The sequence below is a fragment of the Phyllostomus hastatus genome, unplaced genomic scaffold (genome assembly GCF_019186645.2).
Source record: "Phyllostomus hastatus isolate PE091 unplaced genomic scaffold, TTU_PhHast_1.1 phas_contig_148, whole genome shotgun sequence".
Lineage (NCBI taxonomy): Eukaryota > Metazoa > Chordata > Mammalia > Chiroptera > Phyllostomidae > Phyllostomus > Phyllostomus hastatus.
The window spans coordinates 9,429,377-9,455,538 of record NW_025333607.1 but is presented as its reverse complement, the minus strand read 5'-3'; the positions used below and the strand labels follow the sequence as shown (position 1 = coordinate 9,455,538).

At 41.8% G+C, this 26,162-nt stretch overlaps 1 protein-coding gene across 2 annotated transcripts in view; it reads right to left on the bottom strand.

The window, feature by feature from the left end:
- SDCCAG8 (SHH signaling and ciliogenesis regulator SDCCAG8) overlaps positions 1–26,162 on the bottom strand; it is a 182,725-nt gene that overhangs the window by 137,624 nt on the left and 18,939 nt on the right. For both annotated transcript variants that reach the window (XM_045859945.1, XM_045859955.1), the window contains exons 6-10: positions 20,964–21,104; positions 19,549–19,613; positions 16,171–16,359; positions 7,048–7,186; positions 138–290 (exon numbers count right to left, since the gene is read on the bottom strand). In XM_045859945.1, the coding sequence (XP_045715901.1) occupies positions 138–290; positions 7,048–7,186; positions 16,171–16,359; positions 19,549–19,613; positions 20,964–21,104 (687 nt within the window). The remainder of the gene's footprint in view (positions 1–137; positions 291–7,047; positions 7,187–16,170; positions 16,360–19,548; positions 19,614–20,963; positions 21,105–26,162) is intronic.

The following is a 26,162-nucleotide window of genomic DNA, read 5'->3' as shown; positions in this document are numbered from 1 at the left end:
CCAAGTTATAAGAAAAATGTGACTCCTTGCAAGATTTTAAAATATAAAGTCCAGTCAAGAAGGGCAGCCCCGGAACCACCCGGGACACAGCCCCCAGCCCTTCTTCCGCCACGTGGCCGGCGAAGGGGACGCAGTACCTTGGCCCTCGTGTCCTCCCTTTCTGCTGCGAACTCCGTCCTCATCGCCTCTCTCTCAGACGCCCTTTTCTCCTGCTGAGCCGCCAGTTCCTTCCCCAGTCGCTCTGCCTGCCTCTGCAGTTCGCTCTTCAGCTGCTCGGCCTGGATTAACGCCTGCCGGACAGGGGCGAGTGGGAGCTTAGAGTTCAGAACGGCAAGGGGGAAATGAGACGATGCAGCTTTACTTCAGTTTAAAATCGTTAAGATGCAGTATCGATTTTGAAAGGCAATCCAAACACTCTTATATTATTCGATAGTACCACTTACTGATATAACATACATTCATTAGTTATTTTCATAACTAAGGTTACATTAACTTACAGGCTAACAGAGTTCAGGTACTGGGCCGTGATGAGGGCCACTGATGTGTAGAAATTCCGAAAAGGGGATCAGAAAACTAACGTGTTCTAGGACTTTCGATTATACACCACATTTATGTTACCTGAAATATGTAACTATCCAATTCAACTGACTTTTCACTTGCTCATGGTTAGTTACTTGAATACTTTAAAGAATACTTTATTACTTTAAATAATAAACAGATAAGAATTTTCAAATGAGGTATTGAATTTATCATGACACAGAAGCTTCTGTTTTTAATGTTATTTAATAATCGATTTTCTTTATAAATAAGTTTAGTTCAGTCTCCGTACACACATAACTATAATAAAAATTAGGTAGTAATCAAAAGATAAGACTCAAAACAGCATTTACTACTTAGTTTTATAACATGAAATTGTCACCTTCCATTTCTAGTGATTTAAAAATCCATAACTGACCATTAGTCTAAATTTCTCATTCTGCAATCCCAGAAGTAAAAACTCCATAATTTCTGCTTGCCTACATTCATGTTTATATATAATACCCAGTGATAAACGACGACTTCAAAGTCCCAATTTAAAAAATCCCAACAGAGTCTGCTTCACACAGAAAGTCCGAGTCACTCCGAGGTGTGGGAGTGTTATTCCAGTGGCTCTTCTGCACCGCATTTACCTCGCCCGTCCTCTGCTTCCCCCGAAGGAAGAAACGCAGGGGCTGCGTGACGCGCGGACTGCGTGATCGCAGGTTTCACAGCCGCGTCTGCTGTTCACGGCCACGGCCACGGCCTCCGTGGGCGGGGACTGCGAGCGGCGGGCGCGGCTCCGCTTCCCTCGGGTGAAAGGCACCGGGAGAGCGGACAGAGAAGCCCAGCCGGGCCAAGGGGGCTCTCCTCCTCTGGAGCGCACTAGACTACGGTTCCTTTCAAACTCTTTTGGAAAGTGTCTGTACCCCCGGAGAAAGCATTTACTTATCGGTTACTAAGCGCCTGGTTCTCGTAGGTAACTAGCCCAACGGCCAATTCTCGTTGAGAATGTTTTAAAAGAAGAGTTAAAATACGATTTTAAGACAAATGAAAAGTGTAGTTTTTCTAAAATGTAAGCCCCTGGAACTTATAATATTTAGAGACTTTTGTGCTTCAGAATACAATTGCTCTTGTGAAAAATACTTTATATGAACCTAATAAAAATGTCCATAATTTTTGCTTATGTAATGAATACCACTGGTATGAAAGAATAAAACTACTATTGAGTATAAATCAACATATCCAATCAGAAGATTTTTTAATTGGAAAACAAGTCAGGTATCGACATCACTCAGTACAGAGACAGCAGATAGGACTGCTGTGGACGGAGCTCAAGGTCAGGCTGACGTGAAGAGCAACGAAGTCCCTTCAAAAAATTCACTCCATTGGGGAGCAAGGAAGAGTAAATGATCCTGACAAAATAAGAGGCCTAATGCTAAGACGAGATGATATAAAGCACAAGGTATACAGCAAGATGTTGTAAATGACTTAAAAAAAAAACCATCGCGAAAGCCTTGGCTTTGAGGTTGGCCTTCTCTGTAGTAGGACTTATTAGGACTAGCCAGCAGTAGTGAGACATCAAATTAAAATATCAGGTTAAAAACTGGTTATCGATGACTCTTGGCATGTGACCAGTGATTCCATATTATAATATAGCATTTGCTTTTATTCGTTTTGATTTTAATACAGATGCAGGGTCACAATGAAGAAAAGTACTAGTGCTTAATAATGCTTGGAACTAAAAAAGTGATTCTGTAACAGGGTGCAGCCAAGAGGGGGGCCTCAAACAGGAATTTGTAATGGGGTCCAGAACTCAAGGTGTCCAGGAAATATTAGGCAAATATACAGAATGTCCTCACCATCCCCCACCCACAAGTCTGAGCTGGGGGATGGGCCACATGGAGCAGGGCCATTGGGAGCTGTGTTGTACAGCAACAGCCATGCAGCTAACCTCTGGCATGGTCATTAAACATATCCATAACCTTTAACTGGTTTCACAGATATGTTAAATAGCTGTGGCCATGCTTTGAGCCAGGGAGTTGGAAGTGACTTCCATTCAAGATGTAACTGGGAGGCAACTCCTCTTGGTTACAGCATCTGCGTGAGAGCTTGGAGATGATTGGCTCCATGCCATGGGACTACACCTGCCCGGACTTACGATGGCAGCCCAGTAAAGCTGGAAGAACACGGGAGTGCTGGCAGGTGTAACTGATTGTAGGAGGAGTCGGAAATGGAGCTGCAGAGGAAGATTGGCACTGGGATTTAAACTCAAGCTCCATGGCCAAACCTGAGGGAGAACCACACAGCTTTGGCAGAGTGGGGACCCTGAAGCTTTGGGGTGCTCCATTTTGCTGCGTGGCTTAGGAAGCAGGATAGTGTTTGCCTGGAAGAAAAGGGGTGAAAGGACTCTTGCTGGTGGGCCATGAGAAGGTGTCACATGGCTGTGGATTAACTGGAGATCCTGGTGGCGACACAGGTGATGGTGTCGGGAACCCGAATCATAGACTTCTACTTCTTCTCCTGAGATACAGTACCCCAGACTAGGGCAGAGGGAGAAGGAAGGACTGTGTGCATCTGTGGGTATCCTAAAGGACTTTAATACCTTAATGAAGACATTAAGTCACCACTCTAAGTCTGTATAGCTTTCAAATGAATAATTCCTTTCCTTTTCACAAATCTCCTGCATTGAGAGATGCCTTTCCTCTGGTGGTGGGCATAGCGAACCTAGTGTGGGGGGGACCCTGGAGAAAAAAAGGGGGGTCCTTTTGGTAATAGTATATCATATACCAGCCCTCCCATCTGTCCTGTAACAATTTGATCTTACCATGGATAGCACTCACTAGGAAGATTTGGTTCTACTGAATAAATACTTATACACTATTTCTATTAAAGCCTTTTCTTTTTAACTGTTGGGCTCCCGCTCCTAGCTTCCAGAACCCCAGTGTACCCTAATTATATTCATCTAGCCACTGACTAACACTGTAACTGAATTCCCACAGGCTGGGTTACTAAATGGTCAATAATGATTAACTGTTAGATCTCTACAGGTAACCAAGTGATTCCAGCCTGCAGCTCCCATTTCTCCCAGTAGTTGCCCAGGTGGGGGCTCCTCCCCTGCTCCCCCACCCCCAGCACAACCCCTGGGAAGGGGGGAGATGGCTGTAGGTGATGAGGAGCCAGGGAACTTCACTTTCTTCCCACCTGGCAGACTCAGTCCTCGAGGGACCTTTTCTCTGCCGGGAAATGTCTTTGTGGTCATTTTATGTGGTTGTTCTCGATATTCCCAGTCCTGGTTTCTTAAACCAAAGAATATGCATTACTATCTTAATAGGGCCAAAGCATTTTCTAAAAGAAATTTCTAAGCCCTAGCTGACATAGCTCAGTGGATTGAGCGCGGGCTGCAAACCAAAGGGTCACAGGTTCGATTCCCAGTCAGGGCACATGCCTGGGTTGCAGGCCACAGCCCCCACCAACCGCACATTGATGTTTCTCTCTCTCTCTCTTTCTCCCTCCCCTCCCTCTCTAAAAAATAATAAATGAATACAATCTTTTTAAAAAATTAAAAAAAAGAAATTTCTACCTAGTCAACTCCATTTTTAAAACAGGAAACCTATTTTACAATACAGAAGTGCCCTTCCCAACTGCCAGGGTCAGGGCCCCAGAAACCCTGGTGACAGAACCCATCGTTAACGATCCTGTGAGAAACACGTTTTTCACTTATGAATGTAAACTTTAAGACACATGAAAATGTCATTATTTTTAGGAAATAAAGCCCACAAAAATAAAAATGGTTATCAACACGTTTTAAGCATTTAACCTGTGAATAGCATAAACGACTGATACTTAATTCATAAATTCTTGCTTACCAGAAACCTATCAGCCAGGCTTCTCCCTATCCCCCATTTTCAAGATATTTATAATTTATCTTTATTTTGTGGTAGATAATGTACATATCAAGACGCATTATTATCTATGCCTGTTGCTACAGTCAAATATTCAATGCTTTTATGATTTTTAAAAAAATTTGGGGTTCTAATTCCTGCCTTTCTGATTCTGCTGTTGTTGGATGCAAGGAAATTAAGAACTAAGTTTAACCTTAATAGGCGAGAACTACATTGTAGCTAAAATAAGAAATGATAAAGGAGACAGAGTACAGTAAGCAGAGCTCCCTGTATCTAGCAGACGCTCTCCTCCAGGGAAGGCTAGATAAGCAGTGCTTTGTAGTTTTTTTTAGTAAGAAGATAGAAGGCTAGCTGACTGGAGCCAGATTACTAGGCTAATGAACAAACAGCTTTCCCGCCTTATGAAAGAATGCTTGGTTTGAAATTCCCGCGCGCGGTCTTTGTAAGCGAATTACTAACTGCCACGTCTGCTTCTGTATAACGCTTGCTTACCTGCCCATATATAAGGGACGTAGTTGTAAGCGCTGGGCGCGGCTCTCAGTTGTGGCTCCTAATAGCCGTGTGCCTCTGGCACGTTTGGAGAGTTCGCCCCTGCGCAGGTTAAACTTGGCCAATAAAGAAACATCTTTGGTACCCTGAAAGTCTCCAATATTCATTCTTGAGTTTGCTGGATGCAACACTGTCACCCAGGAAAAAGAATAATTTAGATCCCTGAAAAGAAGAAAAGGGTGGAGGGCATTTATTCAACCTACTGAGTTGGTATTTTTGAAAAAAGTCTTCTTGTGGAAGATCATCTCATTTATAGATGCTAATGGTAACTTCATGCCAAAGTGAACAATTTCCCTTCGAACAGGAGCCTGCGGGTCCACAGCCCAGTTAATAACCTTTTCATCCTGGAGCTTAACAAAGGCATCACTGGAAAGCCTCTAGTTTTTCCCCCTCGTTTATCGCCAGGTTAATTTTTTCCTCTTTTAAAGTTATCCCCGTTACAATGACTTACAGTTTTCAAAGAAAAATGAAAACATTTATCGAGCACTTACTATGTGCCAGATGCCTTACTAAATGACACATATAGAACTTATTTAACTCCCTCACTCAATTTTAAGTGATACTTAGCGTTCAGTTAAAGACACTCAGGCTTCGAGACATTAAGTAACTTGTTTAAAATCAAAAACCTAGAGAATGGCAGAGTAGAAATTTGATCCAAAGTAGTTTTACAATGGAATATATAGGCATGAATTATTATTTTCTAGTTCATAAATCTCTTATCTTTCAAATTTCTCAGGTGTTTTCACTGCCACTATAAATTTAAGTATATAGTAAAAAATAATTCCTTCTACTTGCATGCAATTTGCAAAATGGAACACTAGATGGCGGAAATGTCAAGGAACTAACCATCAGGACAAGGTATTTTATAGCTCACTGATAAAGTAGTTGGTTTTAGAATGAAAATATGCATGTACCTCAGTTTTTACTCTCAGAAAGCAAAACTACTAGTGTGTTTTCACATACCTTAGAGATAAAACTAGACTTGCACTGCATCTTGTAAACTATTTAGAAATCAATCCTTGCATTGTTACTGATAAAAAAAAAAAAGCTATGGATTCATAATAGCCCTCTCTAGTTTTTAACCATTAATTTTTTAAAACTACTAACTACAAAAATTCATAGTGAAAGCTAATAATTTACTTCAGTTCAACACACACCTATTATGCAATTTTGACCTAAATGACCAAGTGAACAAGAATAACACAACGGCAGCTGTCAGAGACCGACATTCAAGGCCTTCTGGTGGAGACAGACAGGGACACACGATCACACGCAGCGTCTGCAGGAACACAGAGGAGGAAGAGACCAGTCCAAACAAGAGGAGGCTGAGGGGCACGGCCACGGGAGCGGAGCCTCACAGGTTTGAACAGACATTTCACAGATGAACGCCGGGCGGGAAAGCAGAGCACAGGTCACTCAGGGGAGAGTGTGGTGAGAGGTCAGGGTAGAAGAGTCGGGTTAGGCCGCACCGGGGCAGGCCTGGACGGCCATGCTAAGGAGCCTGTCTTGTCTTCTCCTGTGACAGCAATCCCCTGGATTGCTCAGAGGTCCCAGCACACCGCCTGGCCGCTGAGTGTTAACCACTGCTGTCGTCATTGTTGCCAGTGAACACGCCTGGCCTAGCACACAGTGGGTCCAGACCCCTAGCTAGGGGTGCTACTCAGTGCACACGTACTATCACCTGCGGCATAGCTGGGTGTTCGCAACATTTCCTGTGTGCAGAGAAAGACATTTGTCTTTAGCCGCATGTGAACATATACCTAGGGGTGTTAAGATTTTAACAGCATTAGAAGCTATCAGCAAATAAAACGATTAAGCATGCAAGCCTCTCACAGTACTTTACCACGTGGCACTATGTCCACTGAACAGTGTTATAACAAGAGTGTTTGCAGAGGAATAAGGACTCTCCAAATAGCAAATTGGTTTCATTTAGCAAAGTCAACATGAACAGATCGGTATTCACTTTGCGTGTTTGGAGAGAAGAGTTTAGTTGTAGAAGAATAAGTAAAGAAATGGTCTGGGGCCGGGGGAGAGCAATGCTGGCACGCCTCCCATTTAATCCCGTCCTTAGACTTGCCTTGGTTTTCTCAAAGTTGGCCTCCTCGGTCATCTGCACGGCCTGTTTCACCTGCGCGTACGCGCTGGCTTCTCTTTGCTGCACGTCGGTCAAGCTGCTCCTCACGGAAGCCAGCGCGGACATTAAGTCGTCTCTTTCTCTGTCGGCACAAAAAGAACATTCAAAGCCCGAAAGGACCAAACGATTGTGTAGTCCCAAGTCAGAGAGGGAGAAGTGTTTAAGTGCAGAAAAAAAAGAGCCAGGGCAGGCCAGCTCGGCACGCGAGCCCAGCTCAGCACACCCCGGAGAAAGACCCTCTGTCCTTCCTCGGCGAGGGGCTGGCAGGGCAGCCGAGAGGGCCGTGAGCATTCATGGCAGGAAGGCGTCTGCGGGGACAATGGCCTATTGTGCATAGGGCTGGCACACTGAGCGATGCACATTGAAGCCCAGCAAAGAGGAAATTTGTTTAAAAATAAAAGGCGGAGGGAGGGCTGAACAGGAAAAAAAAAGCAACAAGGTAGGGAAGCTGGGGGCCATGCCCCAAAGTAGAGGTAAACATAGTAAGAAGGCAAGACTAAGGTTTAGTTTACACTACGAATTCTCCTCTCATTTACTGGAACAAATATATGTCCTTCCTCTTCATCTTCTTCCTCAGCCCTCTTTTTCACTCTTCCCTTCCAACTAAATTCTTTCACCTTACAAGCACATTTCTTGTTTCCATGGGTAGGACGGTTGGTCCCTCAAATGCTCTGCTTACCCGTATCATTCTCATAAGGTAACAAAATCTTACCCCACTGGGTCCCATCAATGCCTGGGCCCGCCCCATCCGCAGAGTTCTCCGAAGTACCCTGACCTGAGCTATTTTTCAGGGAGAGAAGTGAACCGAATGCCAAAATGCTTTGGCACGTACAATAGGAAGGATCCCTCCTCATGGGTTAGATCAGCCCCACAGAAAAGATTCCAGGGTATTGGGGATTTATCCACTGAATAAAAAATGACCAGTAGATCCAAGAGAAAGTGAGGTGGGAAACTTTCTACACACACAAAGTCGTTGTTGTTGTTGTTTAAAGGGAAACACTGTAAGTTGGGCTGTGATGTGTATTTTGTTGCAGAGCTCAAGTTTAAACTGTGGTTTCAAGTGCAGCTGAAGTAACTGCTCGCAGTTTCCTTTTCATTGCCAAGTTCTAAACGATCAGGAAAGAGCCAACTGTGATTTTCTCTTTAATTTAGCAAACTTGGAGTCATAATTTAAAAGATTATAAACTCTGAGCCCGAGTTGCTTTCCGAATGAACCAATGACTCCGTTAGAAAAGATCTCTAAAAGATAAAATGGTTTAAACTATTTGTGGTATTTGGAAAGCAGCCATATTTTAATATGTAATACTGAACAAAAGTGCAATTATTAGCAGTTTCATAAAAGCTCTTTTTGTTAAGAAAACAATAGATTGCTGCAAATATTACAAAATTCATGGGAGCATGGTGACCTTCATCTTAGAAATCTTGACATGTTTGTTTTAAATTGAGAAATATAATTTATTTTTTTTGTTGTAAAAGAAATGAAAAATGGAGTTACTTATTTTTAGAAAACATAATCCAACACAATGATTACATGAAAAAGTAGAAGAGTCAAAGCAAATTATTTTAGTTATGTAATTAAGTTAAATGCAAGCAAAACTGAATTTATATTTAGTTACATTTTTAAATAAGCTCTAACATAAACAGAGGCTAGCTTCACTGAGAGCATGAAATCCAACCAGAGCCTATAATTCTAGAACAAAAGAAAAAGTCAGTCTTCAGGACAGTACTGACCCCTGCTGAAAACCAGTTATGACTCAAAGCCACCCTTATCTGTTCCTGATACTGTGTCGACATCAAAGCCGAAGTTCCAAATAAAAAGAATCAACTAAACAGCTCACTGTTTATTAGTATCACAAGATCAAAATGTAACGAATTTGTGTCTTATGTTTAATACATTCAATCCTTTTTCCGTGTACCTTCTGGAGTGGTTTGCACACTGTATCAGGGGTGTCCAGCCTTTTGGCATCTTGGGGCCACACTGGAAGAAGAAGAGTTGTCTTGGGCCACACATTCAATACACAAACACTAATAAGCAAACAAAAGGTTTTAAGTCAATTTACAATTTTGTGCTGGACTGCATTCATAGCCATCCCGGGCCGCAGGTGGCCAGCGGGCTTTGGGTTAGAGACCCCCCCTAGATGCTCATTGAAATAAACAACCAAAGAACAAATGGATGAATGAGGACTGCCTGGGGGGCATCAAGAGAGGGGAGCCCAGCCGGTGTGTGAGCCTGGCTGGTGTGTCTCAGTGGGTTGGGTGTCGCCCGAAAACTGAAAAGGCCGGCCAGCTAGACTTCAGGTCGGGGCACAGGCCTGGGCTGCAGGTTCGGTCCCCAGTTGGGGCGCATACGGAAGGCAGTCAACTGATGTTTCTCTCTCACATCAATGTTTTCTTCCCTCTCTTTCTCCCTCCCTTCCCCTTCTCTCTAAAATCAAAAATAAACATGAAATTAAAAAGGAGATGAAATAAAAATCCCAGTTTTGATTTTTTTTTTATGATCTAAATTTAAAAAGTCACCAGACTATTTGTAATTGGAAACTAAAGAGTTTAGTAGCTCTGGTTCAAAATTTTTTTCAGAATATCAACTCACCAACTTCAGCCTCCTATTGAACCACAGAAAATCATCAGAGATGAACCCCCAACACCGAAGGCTTGTTCAGCTCATCCTTCCACAGTGACACCCTAAACATCTGCGTGGCCACGGGGTGACACACTCTGGTTTTCCGCAAGAGAAACGTACTCTCTGCTTTACAGCAGCGATCAAGAGAGACCCCTACACTGTACACACACGTGTGGTGTAGGTGGCAACTTTGGCAATTTCGGGCTATCCACTCAGTCACTGCATTTTTGGTTTTGTCTTATTGTGTTTTCTTCAGTTTCAGCTCAGCCAGCCCATATACCAAATAGCAAGCACTAACAAACAAACAAACAAACAAACAAACAACAAACATAAACCCAGCGCTGGACATGGTAGCCCTGTCCTCAGCACAGGCCTTGCTTCCTGTCCCGTTCCTGTGTTCGCTGGGCTGTCACCTCCCTGACTTAGCTCCCACTCTTCAGCCCCAAAGACTACTCACTGTCTGCCGCTCAGAAACAGCCCACGCCGGCCACGTGAGGCCAGCACCCAGTCAGCTGCGGTCCTCCAGATCTCCCAGTCCCCAGGGCCAGCCCGAGGCCAGGCCTGCGTGGCCTCTCACCGTGGGGACTTGTACAAATACACGTGCTGTGACAGTGTCAGAGGGAGGGGAGGGTTCTGCACATTACCATCTTCCGCGGCAAAAGTCGTGTGAGTGCTTAGAAACACCTCGCAGATGTTCGGATGAATGGGACCAGGCAGTTTTCTGGAGCACAGTGAGCACATCGCACTACCCCCGCGCCAGTCCCGGTGCAGACGCAAGAGCAGCGGAGGCAGAGGACGAGGGAAGCGGAGTGGGTGTGAGCCCTGGGTGTGAGCCACACTAATGAGTGTGTAGTATTTAAGGGAGTCGGTGGAACGATCAGGGCAAACAGGACTGAGCAGGACTGAGGACAGTCTGGGCCAACGGTTTGAAATAAGGGAGAGAGAGACTTATCTGGTATGCGTGTGCAAGCTTCACCCTGAAACATGGAGTGCCTCAGAAGTGTCTTTAATTCCTAAGTTAATGCACAGTTTTCACCAGCTGTAGGCACTCTTACGTCTCATTCGTAAGTATTATCACTGTGTTTAAAAAGAAAGTCTAGAAGGCCGACTTCATCATTTCCTTGTTCCTCATTTCTGGGAAGTCTGGGCCATGGTCTTTCAAAGCCAAGTATACAGAACACTGCCAGTGATCCACCCCCAAACTGCAAGCTGGACAAAAGTCCCAGGACAGTAGGGTGGTGATCATTTCTTCTCTCTGAAAAGTGAAACTTCTCCAAAGCACCAGGAGCTGCAGAAAGAAATTCAATACAAAGCTGTTCCACCTTGATGAAATTCAAGGGTGTTTTGACCATAAAGCAAGAAAAAGAGATTACTGCTGCTCTTACCTACCTCATGGAATAATAAGGCCCATGAGGATGTTGAATCAACTTTTGAAATACATCCAATGTCATCAGCAGGAGTTAAGTATACTCTCCAAAAAGTCCCTAAGGTCCTACCAAAAGTCCCTAAGGGGACACAGGGGGCCTGGTCCCCTTTACGAGTGCCCGAGTCCTTCCTGTGTCACATACTCGATTGACTGCAGCCTTAACACGTCCACGCAGGAGCCCGAAGGGCTATCACAGGAGCCCGTGTCCAACAGAGGCCGGGAAGCTGTTTCGAGTTATCATACTTTTAAAATTTCATGTGCAAGTCATGCAGGAAATACTATGATACAGCTCATTGCGGGGTCCTACTGCTAATCGTGCAGAAAGCTAGAAATCCAAACCCAAAAAGTGCTGGCTGCTCTTCAAAGTCAGCACAACACTCAGTGTTCAGCGTTCTGCCTCAATAAGCTGGAAGAAGCCGAACACCGGCTTGGGCCAAGGGAACCGTGCGGATGGAGACTCTCCCTGACCGTACAGGCGGAAGCGTCCCCTGCCTTCTGCTGTTAAAACAGAGCCTGAGCCCAAGACACGCTGACCAAGCAGAACACCGAACTGAGAAGGCTGACGTTTGTTTGAAGAGGCTGAGAGCTGAAATTTAAAACTGGAGACAAAAGGCTGTATAACTGAGAAGGAATCTAATTTCTGTGTGGCCGCCAGACTTGGAATCAATGTAAACATTGTCGTTTCCTTTTAAAATATTTTTCTCATGATCTGCAGAGACAATATAAAAGGCAATATAATAGGGGGAAAAAAGCTTTTTTTGTTGCTATTGTTGGTTTTGCTACTTAGTTTTAAAGTCTGTTTTTCTCTGTGTAACTTTGAATATCCTTTGTTATTTAATCTTTTCATTGCATTGTCTTTGTAAAACCGATTACCAACTTGGTTAAAGCCCCTTTTGACCTATACTTCCAATTGCAGTGCCTGCTTCCACGTCTCCAGCGATAATCGCTGTTAAATGCTGCGTGTTTGTCCTTCCACATATTTTTCTATGCGTCTGCATGCACCTAGAGGAATATATAGTATGGTTGTGTATGGTCTTTTAAAAAATACAAATGGTTTCATGCCAGGTGTGTCTTTCTCATTTTATTTTGCTTTATTTTCTTCTCAGAAGAATATATTTTGGAACTTAATTCTATTTCAGTATACATATAGATCTATTTCATCTTCTTTTTTTACTGTGCATACATTGCAGTTTCTCTAAACCACAGTTCAGTTACCCTCCTTTGAAGGATATTTACACTGTTCATACCTAAAAGAAAAACCTCTCGTTTTCCTCTATGGTCAGTTTCTGAACTCACAGCAATTCTGACACCAAATATGTGGGTTTCCCGCACCCAGCAACTCTCGTATGCTTGGCAGACACTGACTCCAGTCTGACACTAACTGCCTGAAGTTAGCAAAGACCCTGCAGGTCAAGGCTCGGTCCCCCAGGACTGTCCGCACTTTAGATGCCAGTTGCAAGTCCCAGGCTGTCATCCGTACCCCTGACAAACTGGCCATAAATCGGGGGTTCTCACAACCCCTTCCTCGGGTTCGAGGATTTGCTGGGACAGCTCTGGGAACACAGGAAAGTGCTTTACTTGCTATTCCCCATTCATTATAAAGGATGTGACTCAGGAACAGCCAAATGGAAGAGATACATCGGACAAGGTATGTGGGAAGGGCCTGGAGCGCATGCGCCCTTTCTACGCGCGCACCTTCCCCCCCCCCCCCCCGCCCCGGCCCCTGCAGCACCTCCACGTGTTCACCAGCCTGGAAGCTCCCCAAACCCCATCGTGCAGGCTGTTTATGGAGGTTCCATGGGCATGGCTGATTCCATCATTGGCCATAGGTAATTAACTCCGTCTCCAGCCTCTCTCTCCTCCCCAAAGGCTGGGGAGTAAGGCTGAAAGGTCTGATCCCGTAATCATACGGATGGCTCCCCTGGCAACCAGCAGCCCCCTGCTTAATGTGTTTCCGAAAGTCCTCTTGTGAACATAAACTCAAGTATGCTTAAAAGGGGCTTGTTAAGAAAAAAGATGTTCCTTTCACCTTTATGCTCTGGCGCTATATCACGGGAAGGGGGGAAGCAGATATTACAGCAAAAGATGCTCATATGACTCTTTTCATTTATGAAATTACAGGGGTTTTAGAAGCTCTATCTATGCCAGAAACGGGACATGAAGACCAAATATGTATTTCTTATCTCACAATATCACAACACTATTAAAAATAATGCTGCAAAAACCATTCCCTATAAATGACCCATATGAACATACATAAGTTCTCTAGGGTAAATTTTTGAAATGTGCAATGCACAATTTAAATATTAATGAATGGTGTTACATTATCCTCCAAAGTAGTACCAATAGTTCCACCAGCAGGGCATGAAAATACTTGAATAATCATGGCCCCAGCAATTCCTGTGATTGTCAATCTTCTTTAACTTTCACAGATTTGATGGCTTGGTTTTATTAAAAATTGTATTTCCTTGAACAGTAGCAGAACGGACACCTTGCTGTGTTCTGACATCTTCCTGTTTCATTGTTCAGCAGTGGCTGTTCAGCTTTGCAACTGGCCATTTGTCTTTTTCTGTTAGTTTCAAAGGGAATTCTTTACATATCACACCAATTGTTTATTATATAAGATGAAAATATTTTTCCCAGTGTTTTCATTTAGTTTGCAATATTGTATCATAAGAAGGTTTTTTTAATGGAGTCAAATGTATCATTTTTATTCCTTTATGACTTCCACTCATCATGTCATGCTCAAAACTTTAGTCTAAAGCTCTAAAGATATTTTCTATATTTTCTTCTAATACTTCTGTAGTCAAGATTATATCTGGGTCTTTATACCATCGTGAATTTATCTTTGTGAGGTATGGTTCTACTCTTTCTTTCCCCAAATATAAAAGGTTTGTAAAGTGGGGGTAAGAACATTTATCTCATAAATGCTTTGCTATCAGTAAGAGAGATACAGTTTTCAACTTCCTGGCATTCTGTAGCATATCATAAATGCTAACTGCATGTTAGTTGGATCTGAATACATATTTAAAAAATGTTATAGTTATATTGAATCTATATGAATAATTTAATAGTATAGTTAATAATTAATGTAACATTCAACCAAAACAGGACCGTCAGCACAGGTCAGAAAAACTACCAGTCAGTCCACACTGGCAAAGTGCGGTTTCTGTATAGAGACCAACGGGTCAGCCTTGTGCGGACCCCACGGCTTCCGGACGGTGTGGCTGCTCTTGGAGTGTGGGAGGAGCCAGGGGGGATATAATGTTCACAGCAGGGACTGTTTTAAGCATATATATCAGTATTCTCTCAATGACCCTGTTACTTAGGTACTGTTATCCCCATTTTCAAAATGGGAAATTGAGACAAAATCACTTAAGTAACTTCTGTGAGCCCTCACGGTAAGACAGCAGGAGAACCAAAATACGCATCGAGGCAGATTCTCAGCAGCTATGCCCTAGCCACAGGCTAGGCTGGCTGGGCAAACGCCCAAGGGGTAGGTAGGTATCACACCTCCAAACAACAGAACACTCCAGGCTCCGAGAAGGAAAGTAATCTGGTCGAAGGTCAAAATGAAGAGCAGAACTGGCCTGACTTGACAGTGGCAGTCTTTGCATTCTCCAGCCCGGCTCCGGCGGGAGGGCGTCTGACTGTGACGCAGGAAGTGCCAAAGTGTCTTGTTTAGTGACTGCCGACCTTTGCTGAGCGCCCAGCACAGGTACTCCGCTAGAAGCCGGGGACACGGAAATGAACGAGACCTGGCTGCTGCCTCCAAGGAGACAGGGTGTGTTGTAAGATCACAGAAGAAAGGGGTCCACGTCGGTTGAGAGAAAAATGGGGCAAGGCTGGTGGGAGAACGCTTGTGGGGGAAATGACGTCGGGCTGTGTGGAGAGCCCAGACAGAGAGCGAGAGAGAGGTGACCGTGAGCACAGAGAGAGCAGGGGGGTGGGAGAACACACACACTATAACTCATCACTGGGTGACACCATAAGTAATAATTCTCAACTTCCCCAGAAAAACGGGACCAAAATAGGTGTACACAGGGAACTGCAGTATTTCAGTCCAGATAAATTTTTTTAAATTCTCACCCAAGGATTTTGTCAATGCTTCTAGAGAGAAAGGAAGGGAGAGAGAGAAACTTTGATGTGAAAGAGAAACATTATCAGTTGCCTTTTCACATATGCCCCAACCAGGGATCGAACCTGCAACCTAGGCATGTGCCCTGACAGAAACTCTAACCTGTAACCTTTTGGTTTGCAGAACAATGCTGCAACCAGCTCAGCCCCACTGGCCAGGGCAATGAAAACTTTGATTACATAAAAGCTCATCTGTAACTTGCCCTTAATCAGTCCAGGAATATTAATTAACACAGGAGCACAGTGGGACTTCCTTCTAATGAACTGATAATATCCTTCACGACAGGTATGTGATAAAGACACAAAAATAATTCACTCCACCTGTACTCCAGCAGGCAAATCCAAAACGGGGCAAAATCAAAAGAATTCCTCTCAGACTCAGTTTAGGTAAGAATAAGTGCTGGATTTGCAAGTACAGAGTCATAGAAATGGACAGAATTAGAAAGATTATCAAGATGAGAATGAAACCAAGAGAAAGAAAATCACTTGCCCAAAGTGACACGATACCCGCAGTTGGCAGAACTGATCTGTTCTGTTTTCAAGAAAGCGACATACAGGAACCTTTAAAGATCCTTTTTACTCAACCCTGGCTGGCGTAGCTCAGTGGATTGAGCTCGGGCTGCGAACCAAAGTGTCCCAGGTTTGATTCCCAGTCAGGGCACATGCCTGGGTTGCAGACCATGACCCCCAGCAACCGCACATTGATGTTTCTCTCTCTCTTTCTCCCTCCCTTCCCTCTCTGAAAGTAAATAAATAAAATCTTTAAAAAAAATCCTTTTTGCTCGAAGCGTCCCATTCAGCACACGTGACTTAGCATGGGGCGAAAGAACGCAATGCCCCATTAAAGAAAATTCCCACGCGGCCAAAGACTCCGCGCACTCACTTCGTCAGCCTCTCAATGGCCTGCACGTGGAGGTCGCCATGGGTGTGGGAAAGAACGGCTTCGTGCTGGGCGCACTTTAGACAGAGGCCGCCCACGCGGTTGGCAACGTTAGCCGCAAGAAGAGACTCTTTGTGCTTTAGTCGCTCTTTAAGGTCTTCGCAATTTTTCTGATACTCAGCTAAGTCCTTCCTAAAAAGAAGGGGGAAAAGTTCCAGTAAATGGCTAGGTATCGTCAGAGTGATGGCTACTACTGTTACTTATGGGTGTTAATTTCGTGCTGTGCTTTACATACAGTATCTTAGTAAGTCTTAGTACCCCAGTCTGGAATTCTAGGTGGATTACGTCAGTTAGGGTTATCCTAATTGACACTTTGAATAAAATGAAACAAATGTATTAAATAATTAGTCCAAGACTGTAAGAGTAGTCTGCGTGTGATATTGGCTCTGTTCACAGGATCCTACATCTCGCATTTGACCCACAAAACAAAAGTAAAACTACAAATGCAAGTTCTAAGCAGTTTCATTTAATAACAGGGTGGGGTGACAAGACAACATCCTTGATCTGAGGGAAATACCTGATTTCAAGTGTTTAACTTCTTAAAACTTACAAAGAATACTTTGAAGGATCACATAGAAGATATGGATCCTATCATTGTCCATTTTTCTTCAAGATGAAAAAAAACATGAAAAAGTTATTGAACGACCAAGTTCTACCAAGAACTGTTTTGAAAGAGAGTGGGCTACGGGAAGAAGTTGTATGAAATTTGCCAGTCTTAAGATTCTATAACTAGCAGATATGAGCTGGAAATATGCAGCTTGCTTGAAAAAGGGGGCTGGGGTGGGGCTGAGAAATTGTGGGGGGCTGTTTGTTTGCTTTTACTTTATGGGACAGTCCTTGAAGATGTTTTTCTCCAAGTTTTGGTCGAGTCAACTTGAGCAACTGAGTTTCCTTGCATAGACATCCCTTTTCTACTGTAAAAAGAAACTGCCTAGCTCTAAAAGGAGAATGCCGCCCTTGAGTTCTTGGACTGCTGAAGGCAGGCACTTGATCGCTGGTCCCATCTACTCTCTGTTGTCAGTGTCTGTTATATTCAGGGACCTATAAGCTGTCCCAACTGACTCACTGTCACAGAGGAGAAGCCAGTAATTATGACATCTGGCCATCACACACAACCTCAACTATGGGGTCAGGGGACGTTTCTGGCAGCCTGGGGGAGGTGGGAAAGATCCACAGGCAAACTAAGGATTAAAAAAGCTAATCTCATGAGAGTCTGAAGTTGGAAAAAAAAAGGAACTGTTTTGGTCCTATTCCCAAGATAATATCTCTGACATAATAAGATTTCTTTTTAAGTATCACAAAGAAAAAGTCTGACTTTCAAAGGCTTGATTTAAAAAAACTTGGGAAGCATATTCCAAAGTAAAGGAGTGTCTCTGACTATTTCTATCAGGTGCAAATTGATAACACTCAAGTAGCTCTGACTATTTATAGTGGCAAATAATAATAATAATAATAATAATAATAATAATAATAATAAATAAAGAAATAATTACCATAAAGTGAGCGGTTCTGAGAGTAGCCATTTTATTTCTTTCTTTAAGAAAAAGGCCTCTTTCATTAGTCTTAAATTATACCAACACAAAATAAAGAAAGAGAAGGATGCAGGGAGCAAAGTCTAGTTCACTGTAATGTAATTAAAGATGGCATATTTGAATTCTGAATGAGAAAAAATAAATCACAGGACCATAAATATAATCAGTTAGAAACATATAACTTTAAAAAATAGAGAATCAAAACACAATATATTTCAAAATATAACAAAAATAAAAAACAAGAAAGCAAAAATTAGACCACTTTCTAAATATTAGGTTTCTTCATGGAAAAGTAAAAATCTCATTCGATTCCCAGCCAGGGTACATTCCTGGGTTGCAGGCCATAACCCCCAGCAACCGCACATTGATGTTTCTCTCTCTATCTCCCTCCCTTCCCTCTCTAAAAATAAATAAATAAAATATTTAAAAAAAAATCTCTCCATAAGTCTTAAAATGAATACGGACAAGGTATGAAAAGAGCTATTGCCCTGGCTGGCGTAGCTCAGTGGATTGGGCGCGGGCTGTGAACCAAAGTGTCTCAGGTTCGATTCCCAGTCAGGGCATATGCATGGGTTGCAGGCCATGACCCCCAGCAACCGCACATTGATGTTTCTCTCTCCCTCTCTCTCTTTCTCTCTCCCTTCCCTCTCTAAAAATAAATAAATAAGATATTAAAAAAAAGAAAAGAGCTTATTAAAATCAGTGAACTATAACGTGTGGTGAATGCCCATGTGTTCTGGCTCTTAGTGCTACTCTAGTGACGTCTCTAGACACGCATTTGTGGAAGACTTCCAATTTTGTCTCAGATTAGACTACCAGAATAAATTAATCATTAAATGTATTTTAATAAATAAAATAAATTTATTAAAGTAAATTTATTATGAGTATTTTAAAGTTCATTTGATTTGAAAATATTTCATTACTATTGCTTAAAATAAACTTTAACATAGGAAAAATAATTCCTTGTATCTTTTTGTATAAAAAATAACTTTCTAGCTCCAAAAGGAGAACATTGCATTTCAATTCTTGGACAATGAATACATAATAAATCACTAATGGTTAATCTATAATATGTAGCTTTTGTTGGGATTTTTGAAAACATATGAAAAAGCACATGAAAACTCATTATGTACATACAAATTCACCATGTATACAAAATACTCAAACTATTACATTACTGATGAAGTTTTAAAATTAAATGAAAAATCAATAAAGAAAAAAACTCTTACATGTAATTTGAAAACTAGAGTGCTTTATTTTCACTATTTATTTTAAAAGCTTAATTTCTTGAAGAGCAACTAATGATTCTTATTTGTCAGGAAACACAAATATTTTACAATTTCATCAATTGTAGTAGAACTTGTAATTTAGTTCATAGTTATTTGAAATAACATTTGGAAAGGGACTTCACAACTTTATGCCTCCTTAGTCTTTAATAATGAGAGAATATGTCTTAATTGTAAACAAAATGTCATCAAATAATTCTTATATTGACAAAAACTAGGACTTCAGCAAACATTCAAATATATGGGGTCCAGCATAACTAATGCCCCCTTTTATTACAAAATCTTTTATTACCAAATCATAAGCATGTGATTCTGTAACATAACAATATCACACTCAAGCATACCATAAAACATTTTAGGTGAACTGTTCAAATTAAAACTATAAATTATTATACCCATGTCACTAGTGTGACCATGCTCAAGCAGCCGTTACTTCTGCCAGACCCTGTATTTTAAGATCATTATGCTTTTGCTATGATTTTATATAAGTGGTAATACTTTACCTCAAAATCCTCACTTGTGATTCCAGGATTTCACACTTTTCTTCATACGTAAGTTTCAGCCTTTCCTTCAGAAAAGAAAAAAAAATACATTTCTTCTGTGCCTTGTGTTTTATAAGTGAATTTTAATGATTAACCTAAAACTCAGTATTTTCCCAGGAGGAAAAGTAATGTGAGCTCTCAGGGGCCACTGCCTCTCGTCCACCTAAAGTTTCCTATATTTATTGAGAGAAATGCTTGCATGAACTTCTGAGTCATAAAATGGCAATTACAGAGAAAAAGCTTTGTTCAAACTTGCATCAATCAGGTCTTTCTTTAAAAACTGTGATGCTAGGAAAAACCGATTATAACCAACAAGGTTAATGAGGACAAGACCAAACCCCACTGGAGCCCCCCATTGTGACTGCTGTATATTTGAAGCATAATAAATATACGCACAATATGTGTACATGACACACAATGGGATGAATAACAAGAGGGAAGTTGTAAAACACGTGATGATAGGCCAAGCTCTCTACAGGCCCCAGCTTGTCATTCTTTCGTTCGACAAATACACATTGGGTACCTAAGATGGGGGTGCTTGCAATTTCACGGAACCAGATTCCAGCAAGGCACAGAAAGACAAATGAACATTCATTTATACAGAATTTATGATAGCAAGGTGTACAGAAAGTAAAAGTATTTGTAATTCAGTCAAAGAGAAGTAGCGAAAACTTCGTGGAGGAGGTGCTAAGACGGAAAGCATGATTTCCCATAGAGCGAGAGGCACACAGGCGGGGCACGGAGAATGCCAGGCGGAAGAGTGAACCGGGATGGCTTAAAGAGGTAAGGTTAGGCCACGGGAAGAATACAAGCATGAAGACCTTTATTTGGGCAGCTCATGTTGTCTCCATCTAGTAGAGGTGCTGGAAGCACACCGAACACTTTTGACCAGATTTGAATCGTAAACAAATGTTCTGTGCTTTTCTCTGTATCAGCAATGAGAACTTGGAAAGTGAAATGGTTGTACATGCTACAACATGGATGAATCTGGAAAACATTATGCTAAATAACATGTGCCAGACACCAGAGGATCGATATGGTTTGATTGCACTGTGTCAGGCCCCTAGAACTGGCACATGCATTGAGACAGAAAGGAGAAGAGGTTACGAGGGGGTGGAGAGAGAAGACAATGGGAGTTACCGTTTGATGTGTACAGAGTTTTTTGGGGGATGATGAAAAAGTTCCGAAAATGGACAGTGTTGATGGTCACACACCATTGTGAAGGTACCTAATGCAAATGAGTTGTATGCTTAAAATGCTAAAATGGTCCATTTTAAAATTATTAAAATGTTAAATTTTATGTTTTGTATATCTACCAAAGTAAAAAGTACAAAAATAAAAGTAGATACATAACGCAAAGGCTCCTAAACACTTACCAGTTCTAGCTTCCACCTCTCAGCCTCGCCAGCACACGGAGCTTTGACAACATCCGCACTGCCGTGGGGCAGCGATCTCTTGGCAGCTTCCTCCACCCCAGAACTCTCACCCGCTGTAATCCAGGAATTCTGCATGTTGCCCTAAAATGCAATGTGCCGGTAATTGCAATCAACATTTACCTTTAAATCAACATGCATGCTTTGCAAATGGAATAACTGATTCTTATCTATGATAAAAGGATTTTAAAAAGCAGATCTTTCCAAACTACACATCAATAATCACTTCACATTTTCCAGCTACAAGGGTCGTACTCCACAGCAAGCACTACAAAGTCAAAGATGTCAGTGCAGTGAGCAGATGAATTTATCTCTGACTTCTCTGAAGACATATACTCTCGAAACACACAGCCCTCTCTTAGTTTGCATTTCATTTTTCACATTACAGAAAGGCGTGACTAATAATAGCTGTTAATACATATGGTGTTTACTCCGCGCCCAATGCTGTTTATGTGCTTCACATATATTAATTCATTTGCTCATTACAACAACCCTGTAAGATTCATTGTTATCTCCATTTTAGAGATGAGGAAACTGAGTCACACGGAGTAGCTTGCTGAGTTACAGAAGTAGGAAGTAGCTAATAAGTGGTATGGCTGGGATTTGAACCCTGGCAATCTGGCTCCAGAGTCCATGCCCTAAGCCACTATGCTCTTTTGCCTTTCCAGAAAGAAATCTTTATCTTCAACAAGCAAAAGAGCACATGACATGTCAGGGGATTCAAAAGAAGCGGTAGGGACCACGACACACCACCCAAAAGAAGCAGCCACTTCCACCTCCAGGCAATTGCTGCCACGTGTGAATGCAAACTCATACTCCCAAATATCTTTTCATGACAAAAATAAGCCAGAGATCTAGATTTTCATTTGAAACATTGAAAAATATTGGCTCAACATTTGTCAAACAAACTAATAGGCCCGCAGATGGAATTTAGTGAACCCGTGGTCCATCTTCCACCTCTGGCACCCTCTCAACATTCAATGAAGTAAGCAGCCCAAGATCTGTGCAGTTTATGTGCACAGCCAGAACTAAAATACTTACACTCATGCAACGAATAATAACTAACTCTTGCTCAGGGCCAAAGAGTACAGTAGTAGCCACAAGAGAGGACAGGTCCCCACAAAGACAACTATACAGCAGTGTCGTATCGTGCGAGAGGGCGGTAAATGACATCCCTTCAAAGTAGAATTCTAGGATTCCATTCCGTATTCTGGAAGTCCAGTGTAATGCGAACATTTCTGTGAAATACCTACTATATCAGGCACTGTGCTAAGAGCTCAGAGGGTAAAAATAAGCAAGACTACTCCTTAAGGAGTTTAATGAGGGAGACAAACACCTTGGCAGATAATTTCAAATAATCAGCTAAGTGCAAGGCCAGAGGTGTGCATGGGAGACTGTTCCGGAACGGAGGAGGGACACTAGGAGGGACAGGAGATTCAAGGAGGATTTTTTCTGGAGAAGTTTAGACACTGGTATGATATCCTGAGGATAAATAAGAGTAAGCTACGCGGGAAGGACATGCCAGGAAAAAGGGCACATGGTGAGAAAGTCACAGAGGTGTGACACAGGCTGGTTGCAGGGGACTCAGGGAATTCAGCATCATTAGATGCTGAAGCACAAGGCAATGGGTATCAGAAGGGGAGGCCAGAGTCAAATAAGGACCTGGAGACTATGAGATAATAAGCTTGAACTTGACTGGATAGGTAGGGACAAATCTCTTAAGACTGGATTGCACCCAGAGTTGCCTTGGAGAGCAATAAAGAAGGTGGTACCAAACTTACGAAGGAATTGGAGAAGCATGCAGACCTTCGGTCACTAACGTGACAGAAACACTGCCATTCTTGGGAAAGACGTGCAAGTCTGACTGACACTTCGCTCCGGCTCAGACAGCTCTTAAAAACTTGAATGGCATTTGATGAAGATTTAAAAAATCTGATTACATTTACATCCCCAAAGACCACTGAAAACCTTTACTTTCTTCACTGAGCAGGGAGATTGGTAGTGGCAGGGGATGAGAACAGAGATGGGAAGAAATGGCTCAGAAATCTGCTACTTAAAAAAAAGCTCCTAGATCCTTGAGTATGCATGCCAAAATTTCTAGTTAATAGCATCTTTTAATGTTATTATTTTTGAACTCTCACAAAAAGCCCTCCGTGAAAAGAAATTTTATAAGAGATGAAAAATAAAAATGGAAATGAAATATTCTTCAAACATTTTAGTTTTTTTTTAAACAATCTGCTTTCTTCTTTAACTGCTAAGTCAAAAACTAGGCTAAAAGCTAAAAGTCATGTAGGCTACCATTCAAGTCCAAGGTTAAAACTCAGAAACAATAAAGAGGAGGCTCTTGTCTTCTGAGGGAAACCTTTTATCCCAGGACAAACAGAGATGGTTTGGTTCAATGCTGACAAGTCATTACTAATTTATGCAGGCAGGTGGCATAATTCAAGGCTAGGTGGATGGATTTGGGGTCAGGCATTCCCATGTTTGAGTCCTAGCTTTGTTATTTTCTAGCTTTGTGAAATTAGGTTACTTTGGTTACTTAACCACTGTGTATCTTAATTTACCTATCTGAAAATAGACATAATAACAGTGCCTTGTGTGGCTAATGTAAAACTAAAATAATAAAATGTAAATAAAGTGCTTAATATAGTGTCTGGAGCACTATAACCATCTAGTCATCAATAAATATTAATTATTACTATATAACTGTATTAATTATTACTATATAACTGTTTAAATTAATTTTCAGAAGAAGGCTTTAAGAAAAACTGAAAATCTATATTCAAATCCATGAAGAGCTTTGGCAAGATCTACCACCTACATGGCAATAGATTCATTAAAAAGAGTTCAGAGCCCTGGCTGGTGTGGCTCAGTGGACTGAAAGCAGGCCTGTGAAGCAAAGGGTCACCAGTTTGATTCCCAGTCAGGGCACATGCCTGGGATGCAGGTCAGGTCCCCAGTAGGGGGTGTGCAAGAATCAACCACACACTGATGTTTCTCTCCCTCTCTTTCTCCTTCCCTTCTCCTCTCTCTCAAAATAAATAAAATCTTTAAAAAAAAGAGTTCAGAAAAAAAGGAAGATGCCATCTTTTGATCTGTGTTTATATTTAAGATGCTCTAAAAAGTTTCACTTACATGAAGACATATTTTTTAAAGATTTTATTTATTTATTTTTAGAGAGGGAAGGGAGGGAGATAGAGAGAGAGAGAGAGAAACATCAATGTGCGGTTGCTGGGGGTTCTGGCCTGCAACCCAGGAATGTTCCCTGGCTGGGAATCAAACCTGGGACACTTTGGTTCCCAGCCCGTGCTCAATCCACTGAGCTACGCCAGCCAGGGCTTGAAGACATATTTTTTTAAGACAGCAGCATGCATAGGTTGTTGAAATGCCTCATTTGACCTATACAAGTGAAAAAGTGGGGGTCGCACTGCTGGAACAACCAAGTAACACAGACAACTGACATTGAATAGATAGTAAGGTCACCTGGCACTTCTGCAACAAATGACTGCAATATTTGAATTATATTTTAGCTCATGGGAATGTGTAAAAAGAGAAACAACAGAAGCCCTCTAGGAGTTTGTTCTTTCTCTGATTGTGGCTGCAGCTTTCTTTAGCAAGTTGCCTTTGTTCACGTGGCAAAGCACATGTGCCTTTTCGCCATCATTTCCTTCCCCTTTCGCATTACTCACCTCGCTCCCCTCGGATTCACTTGCCTGCCTAATCTCCTTTCTCACTGCACTTCCCCTCCTTCCACTGCTTTGCCGTTGTACAAATAATGAAGACTATGAATAATTGAGTCACTGTTTGCTAAATGACTACACATTTGGAAGAAAAGTAAAGGAACATATGTATTTAAAAAATGAACTCCTTCTAAGTACTTTTTTGTATGGCTATGTCATCTTCAAATTGATGTTAAGATAATAAGCAACTAAGGTGGAATTTTGAACTACCAATATGAATAATATAATGATACAATTATTCAGAAAAAGCCACAGTGAAGGAAAATAGCTGATCACAAACTGAAATGTAATTGCAGAAAAATAAACTGAAATACGCATCAGCTCTCTTTGTTTTTCAAAGTTAACATGATCAGCTACTTCTAAATAGCAAATTCTGATGCACAGAACTCAAGAATTATAAATGAAATATCAGGCCAGGTAAATTTAAAGAAAAACTTCAGAAACAAAAATCAGATGACACCTAGGTAAAACATTAAGACATTTTTTTCTTAACAAAACTGAGTTACCAATGACAACTGTGTCAAAACCCCCAGAATCCCTTGCAAATCTGCAACAGGCAAGTATTAAAACTTCCCCATGGAAAGCTGAATTTGTCTCAAAAAGCAGAACAAGCTCTGATTAACTGATTTCCGCTGCAAGAGTGAAAAACATTTTCAAGGCAAAAGTATCTCTGACAAGTCATAAGGAGATAACTAAGTTTAAACACTATTTAAATACCATCACAAGAATTATAGAGACCACTTAGTCCACTGTTGTTCAAAATGTGGCCCACTGAAATAGAATCACTTAGGCAACTTGTTAAAATGTCATATTTTTAACTCAAAGATTCAACCCAACAGACTCAGACTCTCTGGGGACGGAGCTCAGCAATCTGCACGTGTAGCAAGTACCCAAACTGACTCCTATTCACGTTCAAGACTAAGAACTGCTAATACAGGTGAATCTTCTCAAATTGCCAGGAAACAGAGGGCCCATGGGGTTAAGCCACGTTTGAAAGTCCTGCAAAGTTACAGCACTTGCTAAACACCCAGTTTATAAGAGACAATGGGCAGACGAACATTTTGATTCTTAGACCTTCAGGACAGTGTTCCTTCTGCTACACCAGGCTTGCTGGTTAGACTTAACTGGAATTCAGAGTTCAAGAAACATTTAGAGAAATACAACAGAAATCTACATTACAGTTCTGAACAGTTTCTTGATTTAACAAAGAATCTACGTTACAGTTCTGAATCAGTTTCTTGATTTTAATGCTCCCTGCGTTCAGGCCTCCCCTGTCCATATGGAGAAAACAGGAATGGTAGGTTCTGAGAGGAAACCGGAGCAGATAGGAGGCATCCCCGCATCGCGTCATTTGAGGATTCGTTCCACCCTGGTGAATTTTAATGTTTGAGGCCCCAAGCAC